The sequence below is a fragment of the Carlito syrichta genome, unplaced genomic scaffold (assembly GCF_000164805.1).
Source record: "Carlito syrichta isolate Samal-C Ts95f unplaced genomic scaffold, Tarsius_syrichta-2.0.1 Scaffold302868, whole genome shotgun sequence".
NCBI classification, from domain to species: Eukaryota; Metazoa; Chordata; class Mammalia; order Primates; family Tarsiidae; genus Carlito; species Carlito syrichta.
Window position 1 is genome coordinate 266,661 of NW_007246964.1, and position 22,051 is coordinate 288,711.

General features: G+C 47.2%; 1 protein-coding gene across 1 annotated transcript in view; it reads left to right on the top strand.

Moving 5' to 3' along the window:
• The window catches only part of WHRN (whirlin), a 101,731-nt gene that overhangs the window by 57,482 nt on the left and 22,198 nt on the right, over positions 1-22,051 (top strand). The window contains 1 exon segment of the mRNA XM_008057210.1: positions 21,720-21,922. Within this exon segment, the coding sequence (XP_008055401.1) occupies positions 21,720-21,922 (203 nt within the window).

Sequence of the window (22,051 nt, forward strand, 5' to 3'; positions counted from 1 at the left end):
CCCCCCCGGGCCCCCCCCCCCCCCCCCGTGTGCTGCCTCTAACAGGGACGGCCGGGTCCCAAGTCACAGTGCCTCACAAGGCAGAGGTTGCATTCCACCCACAGAAGGGCCTTGTTCGCGTACCTCTGGCCCCAGATCCAGTGCTTTTTCCACTCCCAAGGACGACAGGTCATCCGTGTCCTGCATGCCACTGCCACCTAATTAGTGTGGCTGCGCAAGTGTGTGTATTTGTGTGGCTGCAGCTGGGTCCTGCAGGAAGAGCGCCTAGCTGATGCTAAGACTCACTTAGCAGCGACTGCCGCAGGGCAGCAGGAGGGGACCTGTGGCCCAGGTGACCGCAGGCCTGCCATTCCCAAGCGCAGACACGGCCCAGCTCAACTTCTAAGACTTCATGACTAAAGCTTTATCTCAGCAAGAAAGTATTATTTTGGAGGAAACCCATCATAATAACAATAGCAGCCACTTTTTATGCCTGCTGCTTGCCAGGCACTGTGGTGACATTCCCAGCGGTGTCACATGGTGGGTAAAAGCAGACGCTTTGGAGTCAGGCTTACCTGCTGTGTCATGGTATCTCCCAGAGTCTCAGTTTCTTCATTTATAAAGCTAGGGTTGATAACACTTCTGGGGTCGTTGTAAAGATGTAGTTAGAGAATCTCTAGCAAGCACCTGATGCAGATAAAAGTTATTTAAAAAATCAGCTGTAAAATAATGGTTCCTGATTTTCATTGTAACCTTGTAAGGTCACTAGCATTAGTCGTGCTTGAGGCTCAGAATGTAGAAGTGATTTGCCCAAGGACATGCCAGGAAGGGATGCCAGGAAGGGGCCGGCCAAGGTTGGAGGTTCAGCTCTGTCGTCTAACACTAGATCGGGGTGGTTTCCATCCTGGGGCCTGCCTGCCAAACCAAGGAACAGTCTTGCCTTGGCCCTCAGGGGTGGACTAAACCCGAGGCTGTTCCTGCCTGTCCCTTCCCGGCATGCCTATCCTGGGCCCATACAGCCCCTGCCTTCAAGGACTTGTGGCAGCCAGCCCCTGACTGCTTTGGGGCCTCAAAAATCTCAGGCTCTTTCAGCGAGAGGTAGGATAACAACTTCCATGGCCTTGCTGAGGTCCACCTTGGATAACCGGGCATTGCCTCCCCTCCAGAGCCTCCTGCCAGAGCGGGGCTTTCTCCACTGAGGTATTTCCTTGGGACTGCCTCTTGCTCCTGTGCAGGGCGTCACAAGTCTTGGACCCCAGAGTTGGCATGTTGGTTTGCTTCCTAGGGATTATGGAGCAGGGATGCTTCCCAGGCTCCTGAAGATTCCAGTTTCTAATAACAATAATAACAATAATAATAGCAATACCACAATCTCCCAGGTGTTGTATTATCCAGACAAAGTGCGCTAATGCATATAAAGTCCCTAGCCCAGTGCCTGGACATGATAAGCAACCAACAAATGGTAGCTGCAGTTGTCTAAGCCATTTTGCTTATCCCTACGAGTGCATGTACTCACAGAGAGACTGGTCTGTGGTGGCATCTGAAATGCCTAGGCAGCTGATGAATTGGCCATGGTGATGAACTTCTGCCCAAGGAACTGGGAGGTGCTTTCCCAAGAAGCCTTTCACATGCTGGGTGATTGTTGTAGCCTCTCTACCCCAGTTGGTGCCACGTTCTTAGTCCTCCCTTATGATACTTTCTTAGCCAGCTTTTTGAAATGGCCTCTCTGAATGTGTGTTTAGTAAATTGCAAAAGTTTGGGGTGCTTAGTCCTGCTGCCTCGTCTTCACAATGGCCCCTGCGAGGATGGTAATTATCTCCATGCAGGCCACTAGGAAGACCTAGTTTCTCTAGGAGACCTGTGAGAGCAGAGCCCAGCTGCAGCTTGGTCACAGGAAAAGGTGACAGTATCTATCCGTGGGCTCAGGGGTCCCCACAAGCCATGCCATTCACCAGAGACAAGCTACCAGTTGGGGTTGGCTGCTGGCTTTCCTTCTCACCTCATTCCCAAGTGGCTAAGCAAAGGGCTTGGGGTGGGATAGGGGCCTGAGGAACTGATGGGCTCCAGGAAGGTCATTGGTCGTCCTTCTGGCTTCACATACGGCCATGCCAGGCTCAGTGCCTGCATACCGAGGGTGCATCCAGTTTGCTGACTCAGAGGTCATCCTGGGTCCCCCTCCTTTCATAATGGAACTAATGATCAGGAAATGTGTCTTCAGCCTCTGCTGTGGGCAGGGCATGTGCTAAGGGCTTGGGAGAGATAGGTGACTGTCCTGGGCTGTGCTTCAGGCGCTTGACTATGCATGTGGATTGCTGAGGGACCTTGTCAAGCGCAGTTTATGACTCAGCAAGTGCTGTGGTTACTGTGGCTGCATTACCACCCTAAAACCAAGGGGCATGCAGTAACCACAGATTCTGCCCACGGATACTGTGGGTCAGGAAGTGGACAGAGCACAGCAGCAGGGCCTTGTCTCTGCTCCATGATGTCTGTGGCCACAGCTGGAAGACTGGATGTCTGAGCACTGGTGTCCTCAGAAGGCCTGTTTCCTCTCATGTCCTGTGGTTGATGTTAGTCATGGACTGGGGTTCCAGTTCTTTCTGCTTGGATATCTCTGTGTCCTCTTTCCACAAGGCCAGTGTAAGCTCCTTCTAAGCATGGTGGCTTAGGAGGAGTTTGCAGAGGATGGGGGCAGGGAGGCAGGGAGATGTGGCTGTATTCTCCAGTCTCAGAAGGCCTGTATATCCCTCAGCTGGGCTCTGTTGTTCAGAGCTGTCACAAGTCCAGGCAGGGACAAGGGAAGCGGGGTATGAGTGTTCCAGGCTGCTGTAACAAATGACCACAAATGGAGTGCCTTACAACAACAGAAATGTATTCTCTTATGGGAGCCAGAAGTCCAAAGTCAAGGTGTCAGCATGTTCGCATTGCTTCTGAAGACCCCAGGGGAGAATCTGCCCTTCTTCTTCCAGCTTCTGGTGGCTCCCAATATGCGTTGGCTTGTGGCAGCATCACTCCAATCTTTGCCTTGATGGGCTTTCTTTCCTCCATGTCTCCCTTTGTTGGTTGCTTATCATGTCCAGGCACTGGGCTAGGGACTTTATATGCATTAGCGCACTTTGTCTGGATAATACAACACCTGGGAGATTGTGGTATTGTTATTATTATTGTTATTATTATTGAGGGAGGCTCAAATGTCCCTTGTTTCTCTTAAAGGGATGTCAGTAATTACATTTAGAATCCTCCCTAAATCCAGAATGATATCTTGAGATCCCTAACTTACATCTGCATAGACCCCGTTTCCAAAGAAGGTCACTTTCACAGATACTGAGGGCCAGGACTTGGACACATCTCTTTTGGAGACACAATTTGACCTACTACATTTTGTGATGGGATGGCAAGATTCTAGGAGAGCACATGACACTTGGCATGTTGCTCTGGCCCTTTTTGGAAAATATAGTCTGCCCCCGTAGATTTGGGTTGGGACCTGAGATGTTGTATTTATCACCAGCTCCTAGGTTATGTTGATACTGTGTCTCTTTGTTCATTTTAGGAGCTATTACAGAACACCTGAAATTGGGTGATTTATAGTAAACATAATTATGGTGACTCACAGTTCTAGAGGCTGAAAGAGAGAAGGAAAAGCCGAGGAGGAGGGGAAAGGGAAGAAGGAGAGAGAGAGCGAGAAAGAGAGAGGTGGAGGCCTCATGGCCCAGCTACCTCATCAAGATCCCATCTTAACACTGTTACGAGGGCAGTTGAACGTCAACATGAGTCTTGGGAGCACACACTTTCAAGCTTTAGCACTGTGGGTTCATGGACAACCGGTGGAGTCTTGCTTTCAAGTTGCTGGCATCTAGTGAGAAAGAGGGAGGAGTAGGTAGCACTCTGTGTCAGAGAGGCACCACACCATTCATGCTAATGCTGCCAGATCCTCGGATAACAGCATCTACTGTGTACTCTGTACAGCTGCTGGTCTGGGCACTTGGCATATATCAGCTCCTTCTACCCTCACAGCAGCCCTCTGGTAAGAGTTCTTATCCCTCTGAGGTTTAGAGAGGTTCGATGACTCGCTCAAGGTCACACAGTCAGGAGGTGGTAGAGCCAGACAGTCTTTGCAGTTAGCCCACTCTGCCCAGCTGTGCTGGGACCTCAGGCGGGTTAAGGGCCAGTGGTGGCTGCAGAGAGGAAGTGTTTCTGGAGCTGGGCCTTGCAGAGGATGTTCGCCAAGCATCTCCGTGCGCCTGACACGCAAGCCTGAGCCAAAACCACACAATTTCTGCCCTTGTGACGGGTGCAGTCTGCATGGGTCACAGAACGATTATGCCAGACAGAGAAATGAAGGGAGGGCTCTTCAAGGAGGAATTAGCAGGAGCAAAGACACAGAAGCATGGGGGGCAGGTGCGCTGAGAGGGACCGAGGGGCCGGCAGAGAGGAGAGATGGGGGCACGAGCTAGGGAAGGACACATCGTCTCTACCCGTTGGCTGGATGAACCTCGAGGTGCACATGGGCCCAGAAGTGATGATCTCCATTCTAGCATCAAGGAGCTGTGAGCTGGAAGGCAGACGGAAGAAGGCCGGAGTTTCAGGGTTTGGGGTGTCGAGAGACCTGAGTGGGGCTGTGTGCCTAGAGCTATCGACTCAGATCTTTTGAGGAACCTCTTTCTTTTTTGTTCTAGCATTTTTCTGGCCACTGAAGTAATACATTCAATACACAACACACACACAAACACTTGCAGAAAGTAGAAGGACTCAGGCATCCCTCCTCCTGAAGGCAGCCATTGTCATCATCTTTTTTTGATAAATAATTCATATACCATAAAATTCTCCTTTTTAAAGTATACAAACCGGTGGTTTTTAGTATGCTCACAAGGTTGTGCAACATGACCATTATCTAATCTCAGAACATTTTTTATCACCCCCCAAAAAATCCCTGTACCCATTAAATAGTCACTCCCCATCCCCCTCCTCCTTGAAAACCTCAAATCTCCTTTCTGTCTCTCTAGATTAGCCTATTTGAGGCATTTCATTTCATATTCATTTCATATCATAGAATATATGGCCTTTTTGTTCGGCTTCTTTTACTTAGCTTATATATTGTAGTATATATTAATAATGTTGCATATATTCATAAGTTCCTTCTTATGACTGAATAATATTCTATTGTCTGGTAATACCACATTTTATTTATCTATTCATGAGTTGGTGGACATTTGGGTTGCTTTCATCTGTTAGTGCCCTCATGTAGTTCCTTTCATTCTTTGCTCTGTATATTTTCACATGATTTATATTATACAGTATACCAGGGGTGCCAAAAAGATGTATACACATTTTAAGTGATGTTGTCTATATATTGCTTTTAGTTCGCCATAATCAGAAATGTCCGGACACTGATGGTAACGACTTTGAGTACCTATGGTAATTGCAGAGGTCAAATGTGACTTGTATTCATCTATAGTTTTAATACAGTTTTTTTCCTTTTCTTAAAATGTGTATATATTTTTATGGCACCCTCTGTATACTGTTTCGCATTCTACATTTTTTACTTGCATTTTCCCATGTAATTAAAAACTTCTCATAAGCTCAACTTAGTTGTAATAGTTGCATGGTAATATTCCATCTTGTGGCTGAATTATAATTTACCTAGCCATTCCCTTGAAGTCGGGCATTTAGCTGTTTCTAATTGAATTCAGGTTTTAAAAGGAGCAACAAATGAGAGAACCCTCAGAGGACCTTTCCAGAGGAGATTAAACCGCCTCCAGGCCTATCTGTGCCAGCAGGCCTCAGAGCACAGTTGGGGGCAGGAGTGATTTAGCCCACATTTCTAAGAGGCATGGAGTGGGCCAGGTGGGATACAGGATTCTGCACGGCACAGCAGATCTGCCAAGGCCCAAGTCCACTCTTCCCCAGACCTCTGGACGTGGAGGGAGATGTCAGAAGTCAGAAAGATGATGGTGACCTGTGCTGGAGCAGTCTCCCCACATTTTTACATTTCCTTTTAGGATATTTTTTATTTTACCCTTGACAATATGGTCTTCATATACAACCTGGAGAGTGGGGAAAACGAATAAAGAGCTTGAAATTAAAATTGCCTCGAATTCATCAGGAGGAGGCAACTCCTATGAACAGTTTGGCATATTTCTTCCCAGTCCTTTGAACATGGTTGAAGGCCAATTAAATAGGCGATGTTAAGATAATGTTCAAAACCTGAAATCGAAAAGAAAGCATGTTCACTGTAGAAAAGGTAAAGAGCCCAACACTCTAGAAGCATGGAAAGGGCAAGGAAATGAATTGTTCCCCGGACTCTTCAGAGAGGAGCTGGGCTCTGCTGACTTTATTTATTTATTTATTTATTTATTTACTTATTTACTTATTGAGTCAGAGTCTTACTCTGTCGCCCAGGCTAGAGTGCAGTGGCATGCTCATGGCCACTGCAGCCTCCACTTGCTGATCTCAGGCGATCCTTCCACTTCAGCCTTCCAAGTTGCTGGAACTACAGGCGCATGCTACCACACCTGGCTTATTTTTTTGATTTATTGTAGAGACGAGGTCTCACCACGTTGCCTGGGTTGGTCTCGAGCCCCTGAGCTTAGGCAGTCCTCGAGTCTCAGCCTCCCAAAAGTGCTGGGATTAGAGGCTTAAGTCACCATGCCCGGTCCTGCTGACTTCTTGCATATAGCCTGGTGAGAGCTGTGCTAGACTTCTGACCTCCACAAATGTAAGGTAATACATTTGTGTTGTTTTAAGCCACCAAGTCTGTGGTGATTTGTCCCAGTAACTCTAGGATACTCCTATGATGTGCGTGATATCGCTAGCACCTGTTTATAGCTCTGGCCTTTGGGAGGCACTTGGCTCTTGTCTCATAGTCCTCCATCGTCTGGCCTCATCTCAACTGTTTTGCTTTCTTCCTGGTAGGAGTTGGAGGATTCTGATGTGTTTGGAAGAGTAAGTCCATTTCCTTCTTTATGACTATGAAGCTCAGGAATGGAAAGACACTCTGGTCTCTGATGTCAGATGTTCCCCACAAAGGACTGAACCTGGAAGTTGGTTTTTGTTTTTGTTTTAAGCATCTTGCTTTGAAATAATTTCAGACTACTTTTTTAAAACGTTGCAAGGTGGGCAACCCTTCAGGTCCCCTCCCGCTGTGGGAGCTTTTCTGTCCTCTCAATAAATCCTGCTTTCAAAAAAAAAAAAAAAAGTTGCAAGGATACTGCACAGAACTCCGGTCTACCCTTCACCTAGCTCCATGAATTGTTCGTGTTTTGCCACATTTGCTTTCTCATTCTATTTTTAATTCTCCCTCTGAAACACCAGAGTTGTTTCTGGTGCTTTATCCCTAAATACTTCAGTATTTTTTTTCCCCAAGAACAAGGACATGCACTTAATATAATCACAGAACAATGACCAAAAATAGGAAACTTAGCATCAGTACAGTTCTCTTATCTAATCTACATAGCCCCAAATGCTGCCATTTGTTCCTATAATGCCCTTTCATATCCCTTTTTCTTTCAGGCCTGGAGCCAGTCCAGGGTCATACGTTGCATTTTGTTTTCAGGACTGTTGAGTTTCATTTAACTTGGAATAGTTCCTCGGCCTTTCCTTATCGTTCCATGGCATTTGGTATTTTTATAGAATTTTGGCTCATTGTTTTGTAGAATGTTCCTCTGTTGGAGTTATCTGATGTTTCCTGTGACTAGAGCACCCCAGGGGTGGTCCTGGGTCCTCAGTGGGTACCATGATGTCAGTTTGTCCCATTATTAGAGAGAGTGACCTTGATTGCTTGGATAAGTATTGTCTTCCAGGTTTCTATACTCTGAAATTACTATTTTTCCATTTCTAATTAATAACTAATTTGTGGGTGATGTTTTGAGATTGTAAATATCCTGCTCCTCATCAAACTTTTAACTACTAGCTTTGCCTGATTCGGTTGTTTTGCAAAATTTTTAAAAACTCAACTGGCATTTTACTGTAGAAAAGAACGTTGTCCTCTTATTTATTTAGTATACGTATGGAATCATGCAATTTTACTTTGCTCAGTTATGTTAAGCAATTCATTATTGTCATGATTTTGGTACTCAAAGTGTCCTAGATTTGGGCATGACCCTCCCTTCAAGCTGGTTTCTGCCTCCTTTTAACATGCACTGGTCATTCTTTGAGCACTTCCTTACTTTTCCTGTCCCAGCCTTAGAATCAGCCATTCTCCAGTGGGCCCTGGTTTCTCTCAGTGGGGGGAAGGCATTCAGACATCAAGATCTAGGGGCTAGATGGGTTATTGCTACTGAGGTATCATGACTTGCAGGCCATTCAGTGGACAGTACATTTCTATGTGTGACTGACCCTTAAATAACACTGAGATTAGGGGTGCCAACCCCCCACATGGTAGAAAAATCTGGATATGACTTTTAATTCCCCCAAAACTTAAATACCCATAGCTTACTGTTGACTGGAAGCCTTACTAATAACGTGAATAGTTAATTAACACCTATTTTGTATGTTATGTGTATTATATACTATAACAATAAACTATAGGAAAAAAAATTATTAAGGAAATCCTAAAAAAGAGGAAATATATTTATATATAGTGCTGCACTGTGTTTATCCATACTGTAAGTTGACGTCTGTTTACAAGATGGATCATGTATCTGAAATGGCAGTACCCGTAGCTGTAGGCCTCAGTCTACAGTCCAAATCAAGCAGTTTGACTTTTTTTTTTTTTTTGAGTTGGACTCTCACTCTGTCGCCCAGACTGTAGTGCAGTGGCCGTTCCCAGCCACCGCATACTCGACCTGCTGGGCTCCGGCGATCCTTGCACTTCAGCCTTCCAAGTAGCCAGAATTATAGGCATGCGCTACCATGCCCGGCTAATTTTTGATTTATTGTAGAGATGAGGTCTCGCCTGCCTAGGCGGGTCTCGAACCTGTGAGCTCAGGCAATCCACTCACCTCAGCCTCCCAAAGGTGCGGGATTGCAGGCTGAGCCACGGAGACCGGCTGACTTTTCTTTATAATGTCATGACTTTTCTCTGCTTTTGGGGAGCACTTTCAGCATCCTAGTGCCTCTTTGTATGGTCCCATGGTGTTATTCAAGGTTTACGGTATTGCACTTAATGCAGTGAAAAACACTCAGGAACCGCAAGAGACCACTTTTTGCTGCAATACTGTTTACTGGAGAGACACACTGCTCATGCAGAGGTGTTTAGTGATGTGGTGTTTTAGGCAGATACTTTAAGCCAGAGGTCCTCTCTAATACTGCCACTGGTTTGACAGGAGGTGGAGCTCTGCTCACCTCCTGCTGTGTGACCTGGTTCCTCATAGGCCACGGACCGGTACCGATCCGCCACTCAGGGGTCGGGGACCCCTGCTTTAAGCGACCCTTGAGCACATCTCAATAGCAGCAGGAGGTGCTGTGAGATTATTATAGCAATATAGATGGACTACGGTGAATTTTATGCAGTTATGACTTCACAGTGCATCTTTACATTTGTTTATATTCCTTTCGACTGCAGATGGTTCCATGTACGGTCTGTATTTGCTTGCATAAGTTTTGATAAATTTTAACTTTTTAAAATAATAGATTTGTGTATATTTTATGGTAGTAAGTGATAAAATAGACTAGTACCTATGTATTTTATGCATTCATGACACACCTAACTTTTTCTTAGATTTTGTGGTTCATCTGAGAGCTTTCTCAAATTGTCACTAATATCTAAAAATTTTTCTAATGTATTTGTTTTTAAAAATCTGCATGTAAGTAGACCCATGCAGTTGTTCAAGGACCAACTGTATAAATATAATACATGCACATCATATTCATACACACATACATACATACATGAGATATGGGTTCCCCCCCACTCTTTATTGATTTAATTTTACTTTATGAGTAACTAAAACATCAAAACCATAGAAAAGGTATACTCAGAGAACTTCTTACAGCCCCAACCTGTTCTCACTCCTTGAAGACAACCAAATAAATAAATTTCTGGTTTATTTCTCTTCTTTTTGTAAAAACAAGCAGATGCGTGTATACGTTCATTTCTTTTTTGTATAAAAGGTGGTGTGCTATAGATATTATTTTTCACTTAATTTTTTTAAACAATATCCTGGAAGTCATGTTACGTTAGTACCCAGAGATCTTTGTCATTCTTTCTTATGGCTGCATGGTAATCCACTGTGTGGCTGTGCCCTACTTTATTCAGCCACCATCCTCTGTATGGGCACTTAGGTTGTTTTCAATATTTTGCAATTATAAACAATGTTGCGGTGAGTAGCTGTGTGAATATGTATTTTCTTGCTTTGGGAAGGATACTTTGGGTGAATTTTATTTTATTTTTTTTTTATTTTTTGAGTTGGAGTCTCACTCTGTCGCCCAGACTGGAGTGCAATGGCCGCTTCCAGCTACCGCAGCCTCGACCGGCTGGGCTCTGGCGATCCTTCCACCTCAGCCTTTCAAGTAGCTGGAACTACAGGCATGCACTACCACGCCCAGCTAATTTTTTGATTATTGTAGAGATGAGGTCTTGCCAAGTTGCCCAGGCAGGTCTCGAACCCGCGGGCTCAGGCAATCCACTCACCTCAGCCTCCCAAAGCTGTGGGATTATAGGCTGAGCCACCATCGCCTAAGTGTTATATGGTACTGAGTTCCCACCAGACATGTATGAATGTTCCTGTTGCCCCACAGCAGACCAGTGCTGTCAAGTTTGTAATTTTTTCCATCTGATAGGTGAGAACTGTTATCTTGATGTAGCTTTATTTTGCAATTTTCTAATTATGAGTGAAGCTGAATATATTTTTATATATTTGAGCATCATTTTAAATGTCTCTTTTGTAATTTATGTATGTCTTTTATTATCCTTTTGCTGTCAGGATTATGGATATTTTTTCCCCTAGAATTTAGGGATTCTTTACATCTCAGAGCTAATTAGCCCTCTATCTGTGATATACATCGCAAGTGTTCTCTCCTGTACCTTAGTCAGCTCAGGCTGACTGGAATACCAAAGACGGGGTGACTTAAACAATAGCAGTGTATTTCCCCATGTTTCTGTGTGCTGGGAAGTCCAGAACCAGCCCAGTTCCTGGGAATGACTTCTTCACGGCTTGCTCTCTCATCGGCTGAAGCTCTGGAGTCTCTTCACCTTCTTCTAGGGACGCCAGCCCTGTTGGAGTAGGACCTGCCCTTATGATTGCCTCGTTAACCTTATTTACCTCCTCACAGGCAGTACCTTCAAATACAGTCAGATTGGGGGGAGGGATGCATTTGGCAGGGACACAAATATTCAGTCCATAACATGCTGCTTCTCATTCTCTTTTGACTTTGCTTATAGAGTCTTTTTCAATACAAAAGTATCTTATTTTTTATCTGGTTTAATGATCAGTCCTTTCTTCTGTTGAATCAGTTCTAAGGAGAAAATGTTTCCTTATGCCCAGGGCGTAGAGGAATGGATCCTTTTTTTCCCCTTCCTTTCTTTCTTTAACACTTATGAATACATGCTTTCCCCTTTAGCTCTCTGGTCTGTTTGGCACTTATTCTTGTGGGGGGGTGAGATATTTTATCTTTTTCTAAAAAGTTGATCTTGGCAACAGTGATTTGCAGTGTCACCTTTGTCATACGCTAAAATGCTGTATGTCCCCAGGCCTGTCCCACTGTCTATCTGCTCATGGGTCATTGCCACACCAGTGTAATTACAGAGGATTTAGAGCAGTTTTTAGCAGCTTGTAGCTCTTCTGTCTCAGGCTTTTCATAGCCATTCTTATGTCTTGATATTTTAAAAAGTTAGTTTTATTTTTATTTAGCTGCCTATATTTAAGTAATAAAACTATTTTATTTTAGAAATGAGTAAACTTGTTTTTTAGAGCAGTTTGGGGTTTACAGAAAAATTGAGCAGAACATGCAGAGTTCCCACAGACTTCCTCTCCCCCATTCCCCAGACACAGCTTCCCGTTTTTAACACCTTGCATTAGTGCACAAAAGGTACGTTTGTTACGGCTGACCAGCCAGTATTGATAACATTATTACTGACTGAAGCCCATCATTTATGTTGGGTTCACAGTTCTGGGATTTTGATCAATGAACAATGGCATGTACCCAACATGACAGTGTCACAGAGAACAGTGCCCCCCCACCAGCCCCTGTGCTCCCAGCTTATCATTCTTCCTTCCCTTCCCTGAGCCCCGGGCACCCATTGGTCTGTATTCTGTCTCTATTGGTTTGCCCATTCTGGAATGTCACATAGTTGGAAGCATGCTTTTCTGACTGGCTTCTTCCCCTTAGCAGTGTGCATTTAAGCTTCCTACATGTGCATTTTTATTTTTTCACATGAACTTTTATATCAAACAAAAGCTTGTTGGTGTTTATTGGGATAATGTTAAATTTATAAATGAGCTGAGAGAAAGCTGGTGTCTAGTTGATGCTGAACACTTTCCAAGATAGGAGACTTTCTGTGTACTGAATCTGTTTTGCATGTTTCAGGAGTAGGTAAAGTTTTCTTCACATAGGTATTGTGTTTTTGTTTTGTTTTGTTTTGTTTTGTTTTTGTTTTTGAGATAGGATCTCTGTCACCCAGGCTGGAGAGCAGTAGTGTGATCATAGCTCACTGAAGTCCCAAACTCCTGGGCTCAAACAATCCTCCGATCTCAGCCTCCTGAGTAGCTGGGATTACAGACACACATCACTGCACCTGGCTAACTTTTTTTATTTAAAAAATTTTTTTATGTAGAGACAAGGACATGCTATGTTGCCCAAACTGGTCTTGAACTCCTGACCTCAAGCAGTCTTCCTGCTTCAGCCTCCCAAAATGTTGGGATTACAGACATGAACCTCTACGCCTAGCTATTGTACATTTCTTATTTATTCCTAATATTTTGTGTCTTCAATTGCTATCACAAATGGGGTTTCCCCTTCTATCCTATCTTCCATCTGGTCACTGTTTATGTCTGAAGGCTGTGGACTTGAACTTGAGAATGTGCTGATTCTTGCAAGTCTCTGGAGCAGCTTGAAGGAAGTGGCTTTGCCCCAAGTGTCTGGAAGGCCTTGAACCTGTGATGCCCCTCTTCTCCCTATCAACCTAGTTTTCTTTCTTCCAGAATGAGGGATTCAATGTGCACCATTTTCCAGAATGTGATCCCAGCAAAAACAGCACTGTGATTGGTGCTTTTACTTCTTTGCCTTCTCTTAGGTTGAAAAAAATGGGATACTCTTTCCCTGCTGCAGTCTGCAGAGCTGGCTGCATGCACTCAGTCTCCCTACGTGCCCTGGCCTTGTCAAATTCAACCTTTACACCAATGGAAAATGTCTCCTGCCTATATGCAGGAGCCGGAACAGGCAGAGGACTAGCTTGCTTGTTGTATGCTTGCTCATCTGATCGTTTAATCATTTATTTTTTGTTCATGGACCACCCCAAGTAGTTGTTGGGTGCCTCTCATGTACCATTCCAGGGGATGCAGAACACTGGCTTTGAACTCAATGCCTATAGTCTAGCACCATCTAAAACTGTGGGAAGTGCTACAGAGTGCTCTTAGTGATACCTGCTTTGAAGGGGTTGGTCAGAGGAGGCTTCTTGGAGGTGTCATCTGAGCCAAGACCTGAATGTTGAGTAGGCCTTACCTAGGTGAGGAATGGAAAGAAAAGTATTTTGAGCAGAGGAATGGCATATGCAAAGGTCCTGAGGAGGAAAGGCCCATCTGTGCAGTGAACTGAGAGATGGAAAGTATGGTTGGAAAAAACTGGGGGAGGGGAATGTGAGAAGGGTCGGGGAGCTAACACCCTCTCAGGCTGGGTGATAGAGGAGCTTGGAAGCCACTGGGGACTTTAAGGAGGGTGTGATGAGATGAGATTTGCAGTTTAAACCCATGCCTCTGCTGTGTAGGGAGCGGGTATAGGGGGTGGTGAGAGTGGAAGCAGGGATGCCGATTGGGAGGCCATGGCTGTGGTAAGAGACCGTGGTGGCTGGGACCAGAGGAGAGTGGGGATGGAAGTTCCTTCCAAGGAAAGATATAAAATTCAGTGGGCTTGATGATGTTCCAGTAGACTTGGGGGTCAGGCTTGAGCACTGAGTTGGGGAGCCCTGGGGCAGGATCGAGCTTGGAGGAGAGAGAAGGAGAAGGCAGGAGTCTGGTCTGAGGCTATGTTTAGAACTACATTGTTCAGTACGGCAGCCATTAGTCACACAGAGCTAGTAAGACTGGTGAAGTGAATTGTTTTATTTCCTTTAATTTTAATCAATTTAAATGTAAATAGTAGTGGCTACTCTCTTGGACAGCACAGATATAGACCATTTTCATTATCGCAAGTCTGGGGCTCAGGATAGCAGTCGAGCTGGTTTCAAATTTTGCTCGACTCCTTGCTTGCTTGGTGTCCTTTGGCAAGTGACTTCTCTCTCTGAGCCTTACCATGGTCACCCAGAAAATAGGGAACCTTCCACACCTTATTTGGTGCTTATTAAGTTTAGAGCCAAATTGTACAAGGTAGCTGGCCTGAGCAAGGCACTTGGGGTTTGATGGTTGTTATTCTTTATGTGTTTGACTCCTGCAATGTCTCTGTGTTTCCTTTGGAAGTCAGGCTTTCCTGTGGGAAGAACTCAGGACAGGTTTTTCAGCCCAAGCTCTAACCTTGACTCGGAGTACATCTTGGGCGAGTTCTTCTCCTCTTTGGCCTCAGCTTTTCGATCGATGACTTTCAGGGGTTAGAGCAGGCCTTCTTTGAGGGCCGCCTGTGCTGTGAGAAGAATGAGCAGGTGCTGACAGTGATCTGCCAGCGTCAGAAGGAGGAGCCAGAAGGAAGCAAGGGCTGTGCTAAGGGTGAGCCTGCATCGCCCGCCAGTTCCACCTGCGGCGCTTCTGGTCGGTCCTGCCTTGTGAGGGTTGTGTAAGGGGCTCCCTAGCCCCAGCCTTGCCCCAAGCCTGCTCCAGGAACCTTCTCAGCATTTCCCTCAATGTTTTCATTGTATTTTTTTAATACTATGGACAAGGTTTACTGACTTCTGCACTGTTGGGAAACACAAATGTTGTCTCATTAAAACTGCATTGCCCACTTGTAATGAAAGAAAAAAAAACAGCCCATTAAAGTTTTATACCTGACATGGAAAACTATTAAAGATTCATAATTGCAATAAAACTCTTGAATAGAGTTTGAATTTTCATTGTGGTGGTGCTGCAGTCAGCGGGATCCTCCCTGGAAGCCGCCAGATCCATTTCAGCACAGCCTTGGCGGGGGCTGAGGGCGGCCCTGACACGGCTTCTTCCAGAGCCTGTCCTGGCCTGCCTGGCACTGATGTGCGGCCCTGGAGGGTGGATTCCCATCTCCGGCTCAGCCCAGGGATCGGATGTTGGCAGGCTTCTCTTCCAACAACCCCTTGCAGGGGAGCTCGGAGCTACTTTCATGCCACTACAGGTTCTTTTTGCCAGTTCCCTTCATCGGGCACGAACATAGCACCTACTGTGTGTACAGCATGAAGCCCAGGGATAAGAAGGGTAAGAGGTGGAGGAAGGGCATGCTGGCTTTTCTTAAGGGATAGGTGGGTAATGGTAGAACGGAGGCCTCATCCCTACTCTTATGACTTTGCTTCCCAGCCTCAGCCTCCTCATCTGTAGAATGGGGATAATGATAGGTACTTCCTGGGTATGGTCAATGTGCATGGGTCAGCTGAAGCCAGAGGCAGGGCCTAAGAGGGAGGTGGTGCTGAGGGACTCCAAGGAAGTGGAATGGCAAGATCTGGTTGGCAAGTGATCAAGGGGTAATTTCAGGGGTAAGTATGGCTTTTGAAAATGCAGCTCACATTTATTGAGCACTTGCTGTATGTTAGATACTCTTCTACATGCTTTATGTGTGTCCATATGGTAACTATTTATTGAGCTCCTGCTCTATGTCAGACCCTGTTTTAGGTGCTGGGGATATAGTGGGGACTGTTTAACTCATCTGTGAGGTATGGACTGATATTATCCTTGTTTTCTAGAGGAGGCAACTGAGGCACAGAGAAGTTACACAAGTACCCAGGGTCACAAAGCAGGGAAGTGGCAAAGTGTAGAATTAGACCTGGACTTCTACATCTGTACTCAGAACTGCATGCCAGGTGGCCTCTTGGGTAGATTGCATGGCCCGCTAGCTGTTGGTGGTCTTGCTCCCATTTTGAGGGAAGGAGAGCTTAGAATGGTAAGATGATTTTCCTCAGGTGTCTGAGACAGTAAGAGGAATCCAGGTGACAGCTGTGGCTTATTTTTAAAAAAAGAGAGAGAGAGTAAGAAGAGATTGTCAACCAAGGTCCACTGAGGGCTTCCTTAGTGTCTCTGTGCCCGCCTCAGACGTAGGGAAGTGAATCCCTGCATCCTGGTGGCTGACCAAGCTCAGGGGAATCTGCATCCTGACCTTACAGAAGGCCAGCCTGCTCTCCTCAGGGTGTCTAGGGCATGAGCTGTCTCTCAGTGGACCGTGGGTGATGGATGAGCCTTTCCCTGGCTTAAGATGAAGGGCATGCCACGGTCCACCCTCCGCTCGCCCATCACTGATGATAAATAGGATGCTGATGGTGACAAATAAGGTAAAGCCACCTCCATTAGTTCATCCTTCTGTGTCCTCTTGTCAATGCCTCGCAAACACGCTGAGCAATATTAGATACTCCATCATACTTTGCACCTGGCCTTCCTTTCTCCATGTCCCATCCCAGCGAGTTCTGATAGGTGTGAGTGTTCACACAGTGAGCCCCAGGGTCTGTGCTCTGCTGCTGCTCGTTGTGTGGCCCTAGACACACCCCTGTTTTGGGGGGTCTCAGTCTCCCCGTCTGTAGGAGACCGCGTGGAAGACCCCAAGAGATGCAGCGTCTTTGCCTTCTTGTTTTTTGCCTTGTTTACCTCTGTGCTGTCTAACTCCGAGTTGGCTTCGGTGGATAAGAAAAAGCCACATTTCAACAAACAAACAAATTGAGCTCTTGGTTTTTCTTTGAGAAAGAGTGAGAGCAAGACCTTTAAATATGCCACCTCCAGGCTCACATCACACAAGCCAAAGGGAAAGGGGAAGCAAACAGAAGTGAGCCCAAGGGAGGAGGAAGGACTGGCCTCCCCAGACCATTTCTCACTTACTAACATCTCCCATGTGCCAGTGCTTGGCTGGACGAAGGTGACCAGGGTGGCAGGAAGATGGGAAGGGTCAGGCTCCAGTGCTGATTCATTTGTTCACTTCCTGTGTGGTCCTTGGCCTTCAGCAAGCTTCTTAACACCCCTCAGCCTGTCTCTTCCATATGGAAGGGAAACAAATGAAAAGCTGTCACAGTCTCGCATGTCTCAGGTCATGTCTCCATACGGGTCATCCTGCTTGATTCTCACAGCTGCTTGGGAACTGTTGGTGGTATTATGTCCATCTTACAGATGAGAAAACCGAGACTCAGAGCGTACTGGAGAGCTGTGTGGGGCCATGTGACTGGCTATGTCATGGTTGCTTGGCTTTGAAACTAGGGGCTGCAGCGTGGGGATGGGACTCTACACCCCACTGGCCACATGGAGCTGTAGGCAGCGGGGGGACACTGGGCTTGGTGGAAAAGGGCCTATGAGCTCTCCGTCACAGTGAGCATGTAGACAGCTGTTCTGACAGGGCTGCGGGACCCCGGGAAGCTCCCCAGCAGGCAGAGGGATAAGAGAGACATAGGGGCAATTCAGACCAGCTCAGCTGCCATAGAGGGCAGAAGCCAGCCCCGTCCCGAACTTTGGTTTGAACACAGGCTCTGGGAGAAGAAAAGGCAGGAGAGGATGGAGAAGAGGTTGGGCAGATGGGTTCGTGTGCCCCAGTGAGTTGGGGTTTCCTGTGCATGACTCCCATTTCACGCCTGCTCCCAACCAGATTGTACAGGAACCCCATGCCACTGCTTATAGGTCTGGTAGGGATGTATTTATTTAACAGACACAAGGGAAATGTGATCAGCATAGCAAACCTGTGATTTCATGGGTATGAACACTTAGGATGAGGCTGAGGTAAGTGGCATGCTGGGTAATTCACAGGACTCAGATTGCATGACAGGTGCAGGCTCAGGAGAGGGAGAATTACTGAAGTTTGGAAACCATAGCAGTAAGCAGCCCCCACAAGAGCCACTGACCCCAGAGGTGATTGACACTTCCACCCTAGTAAGTTTCCAGTAATAAAAACACAGAATGATCATTTAAATGTGCATTTCAGATAAGCAACACATACTTCTTTTTTTTTAGTATATGCATGCCCCATGCAAAATTTGGGACATACAGGTATCATTTTTAAGTATGAGGGGCACCCAAAAAAACAGAATTATCTTTTGGAGGGTAGGCCCCTTGTAGTACAGGCTTCCCCCACTAGGTAAGTGTTCTGGGAACCCATCAGCATCAGTGAACCAGCTGGTGTTATTGTGAGAGGCTGCATTCAGCTTCAGTGAATTTGTGTGTGTGTGTGTGTGTGTAACAGGTGACTGATTCTTCCACCGTGACAACACACCTGCCCACACCACACTGAGTGTTCAGCAGTTTTTGGCCAGAAATGGCATGACTCCTGTGCCCCACCCTCCCTATGCACCACCTGATCTCACCCCTGGAGACTTTTTCTTTTATTTCCCTGGATGAAAAAAGTCCTCACGGGGAAATGTTTTGCCAATGTGGAAGAGGTGAAACAAAAAAGGGAGTTGAAAGTCATCAAAATTGACAAGTTCAGAAACTGTTCTGAGCAGTGGAGAGTGTTTTGTTATGTGTATTGCATCAAATAGAGAGTACTTTGAATATACATGCATGAAAGTAACAGAAGTTTAAACATGTAAGAATAAAGACACAATTTTTAATAAATAGATTGTTTTGAGAGGGTTCCCCTTCCTATTTGTTGTTTATCTGAAATCCAAGTGTCACTGGGCGTCCTGTATTTTCCCTGGCAGCCTTCCCTGCAGCCTCACAGAAGGCCCGGTTGGTCGGTGCTTGTGGAATCCAGTCATTCCCTCCCTTCTGCCCCCAGGCCTGTCCCTGTAGGAAGAGGCTTGCTCACAGGACACACCTACATATCTGGTCTCGCAGACACTGGTTCCTTAATTAAACTGCTGGATGAAATATAGTGTGTTAAAGGGAAGATTAAAGCCGATTCCTTTAGCGCAACAAAAGTGAAAGTCATTGAGGAAGACACTTAAGAAAACAAAGCTCTTCTGCCAGTGAAGAGCTAGGCTCCCAGTCAGGGGGCAGGCGAGAGGACTCAGGAGAGCCGGGGCTGCCACGTGGGAAGGCTGATGGGCCAGGGGATGCCTGTGGGCCTGGCAGGAACGAGTCTCTCCTCCACACTCAGAGGGCCTAAGTGCCTGGGAGAGCTGTGTGTCTCCATGGCTCTGCCTCTCAGCATCAGAGACAGCCAGCTGGAGGGAGTGGTGAAGAGGGGGCCGCAGAGGCCAGCTAGGAACCAACATTATCCACACCTTCATGCATAAGCAGTTGTTGAGCATTTCCTGGTACCCAGCCCTGGACCAGGTGTCGAGTCTCGTCTCAAGCTCTTCACAGGGAGACCAGCTGGGGCTGACTGCCTAGGTTCTCAGGGGCCCAGGTTTCTCAGCCAGGGGGCTCAGAGATACAGACTGTGAGAAAGAGAATTGTAGGTGCTGCTGGGGGCAGGGGTAAGGGTGTGTGGTGTTGGGGAAGATGCTGGTGACTAAAGAAATTTAGAGAAGGACAGTCCTGGGCTAGGATCCCTTTTTTACACCCAAGGAAAGTGAGGCACAAAAGCTATTGCAGGACTTGCGGGGTCACGTGGCATGAAAGTGGCAGATCCAGGATTTGAGCCCAGGTCTGCTGGTCTTTGGCGCCCTTAGCCATAGTGCTCTGCTGTCTCCTGGATTGTGGGGTTTGTTGGAGGTTTTTTGAGCAGGGAGGGTTGTCACGAAAGCAAAAAGTTGGCAAGATGACTCTGGTACCATGTCCGTGGCCACTTTGGCTGTGAATGCATGGTGAGGAGGATGCTGACTCAGGAGCCTGGGAGGGAGCCGGTGGGGACCCAGGTGAGGAGCTGGTGGGGATGGCTGAAGGGTCTACTCAGGGGAGCAAAAGCAGAGTTACTGATGGGGTCAGGTTTTCAGATCTGGCTGCTGCAGCCCGGGCCAGGAAAGGTTGGCAGGACAGTAGCTGTGGACACACTGGATTTGAAGCAGTGCCATGTGGTCCCCAGACAGAGCTCCTGGCAGCTGCCCTGTCATAGAAAGCAGAGGGGCCTGGGGCCAGCCTGACCTGGGCATGCATCTTAGCACTCCTCTGCATGAGCTCTGACACCACAGACTATTTGCTTAGACTCCCTGAGCCTCAGTTTCCCCTCTAGTGAAAGGGACAGCCATGCTACCTACTGTGTGGGATGTCGGGGACGCTAAGGAAGGAGAAATATGTCAAGGGACCAAGAAGGCTGGTGCAGTGAACTCGTCCCTGCTGGTCTGCCGCAGAGATGATCCTAGTTTGGAATGGATGGGAATGCACCTCTTTTTACTCTTTTTACTTGTTGAAGTTCCCACTGTGTGCCGGGCCCCAGGATACAGTGTGGAGAGGCTGAAGGGGAGACCCAGTCATAGCACAACACTGAGCCCACCCTCAGGGGTGAGCCTCGTGGCACAAGAGCAGACTGTCCTGCTCAATGTGGCATCCCAGCACAGAGCCTGGCACACAGTAGGCATGCAGTAGATGGCTGCGATCCCTGGAAATGCAGTGGTAACCACTTACCCTGTGGGGGCCATGGGGGCTGAGAAGTACCAACCTGCACTGGGCACCCATGGCCACTGCACGGGAGGGGCACAGTCTGCCCTCCAGGCTGCCGTCTGTGTGGGAAGAGACAGGAAACCAGACTGAGGTTTTGGTTCCCAGCCCCGCCACCACATCTTCTCTTCTCCCAACCTCCCATCTGGTTCCCCTTTTCCAAACCTTGCTTTGAAAATGCTGGGTAAGCCCCTGGTGGATCAGGTGCCACCTACAGGTTGGGAAGCTGGGAGAGGAAGCAGCAGCCGAGAATGGCCGGCATCGTGAAGCTGCCCTTTGAGGCCGTGGTGGAGCGTGACCCCGGCAGCCCCTTCCCACCCTCGGGCCTCAGTTGCCGTCTGTGAAAGAAGATCGCAGGATTGCAGCACACTGCGGAGCTTTGTGTAGCATCTTCCCTTCCAGCCGCTTCTGCTGTTGTCACTTATTTATTTTTATTGGGAGGCTAAGTTTTTTTTAGCCTCCATATTTTAATTCTTTCATAAAAGTGTGTCTCTTTAATTACAAAATCAAGCTGCCTGCTTGTGGTAAGAATCCAAGCCATATGCACTGCTTTAACAGGAGGCTGGTTTCCTCATTTACTGCTTTTCTCTTTAGTAAATTAAAATGTTGTTTACATTTGAGGTAATAGAAGAATGTCTGTTGAGGTGAAAATCTCGACAGTCTACACGGGAAGGAAAGTAACAGACGTCTACCTTCACGGCTTGCCTCATCCTGCCCCGGGTTCCACCTGGATGACTGTTGTTTCTAGATAAAGAGACCCTGGGATGTCACTGTGGACCCACCCCTCAAAGCTGTTGCTGGGTCACAGGGAGGTGTCCCTCCTCTCCAGTGACGAGAACACAGGCCCAGGGTCAGGTTCTGAAGGCCGGCTCTGCCACTGACTTGCTGTGTGACCCTCCAGCACCCACATAACCTCTCTGATGACCTCCTGAGCAAGCTATCTGGGAGGAGAGTTGGGATCAGGGCCACGAAGCCCCTAGCTTGAGTCAGTGTCCTGTGCACAGCCCGGTGACTGTTGTGTGGTGGTCTTGGCAGGTTGGGGACCAAATTCTGGAGGTGAATGGGCGGAACTTTCTCAACATCCTGCACGACGAGGCAGTCAAGCTGCTCAAATCGTCTCGCCACCTCATCCTGACTGTGAAGGACGTCGGGAGGCTGCCCCATGCCCGCACCACCGTGGACGAGACCAAGTGGATTGCCAGTTCCCGGATTGGGGAGACTGCCACAAACTCAGCAGGGTCTGGCCACTCTGTCCACTCTGACTCCCAGGCGCCAACGGCAGCTCCCTCCTATCCCAGCACCAGGGTCCCCTCCACTTGCAGGCCATGACCTGGGGCTTGTTCCTCTCCTCCCTTGGCCTCAGTTTC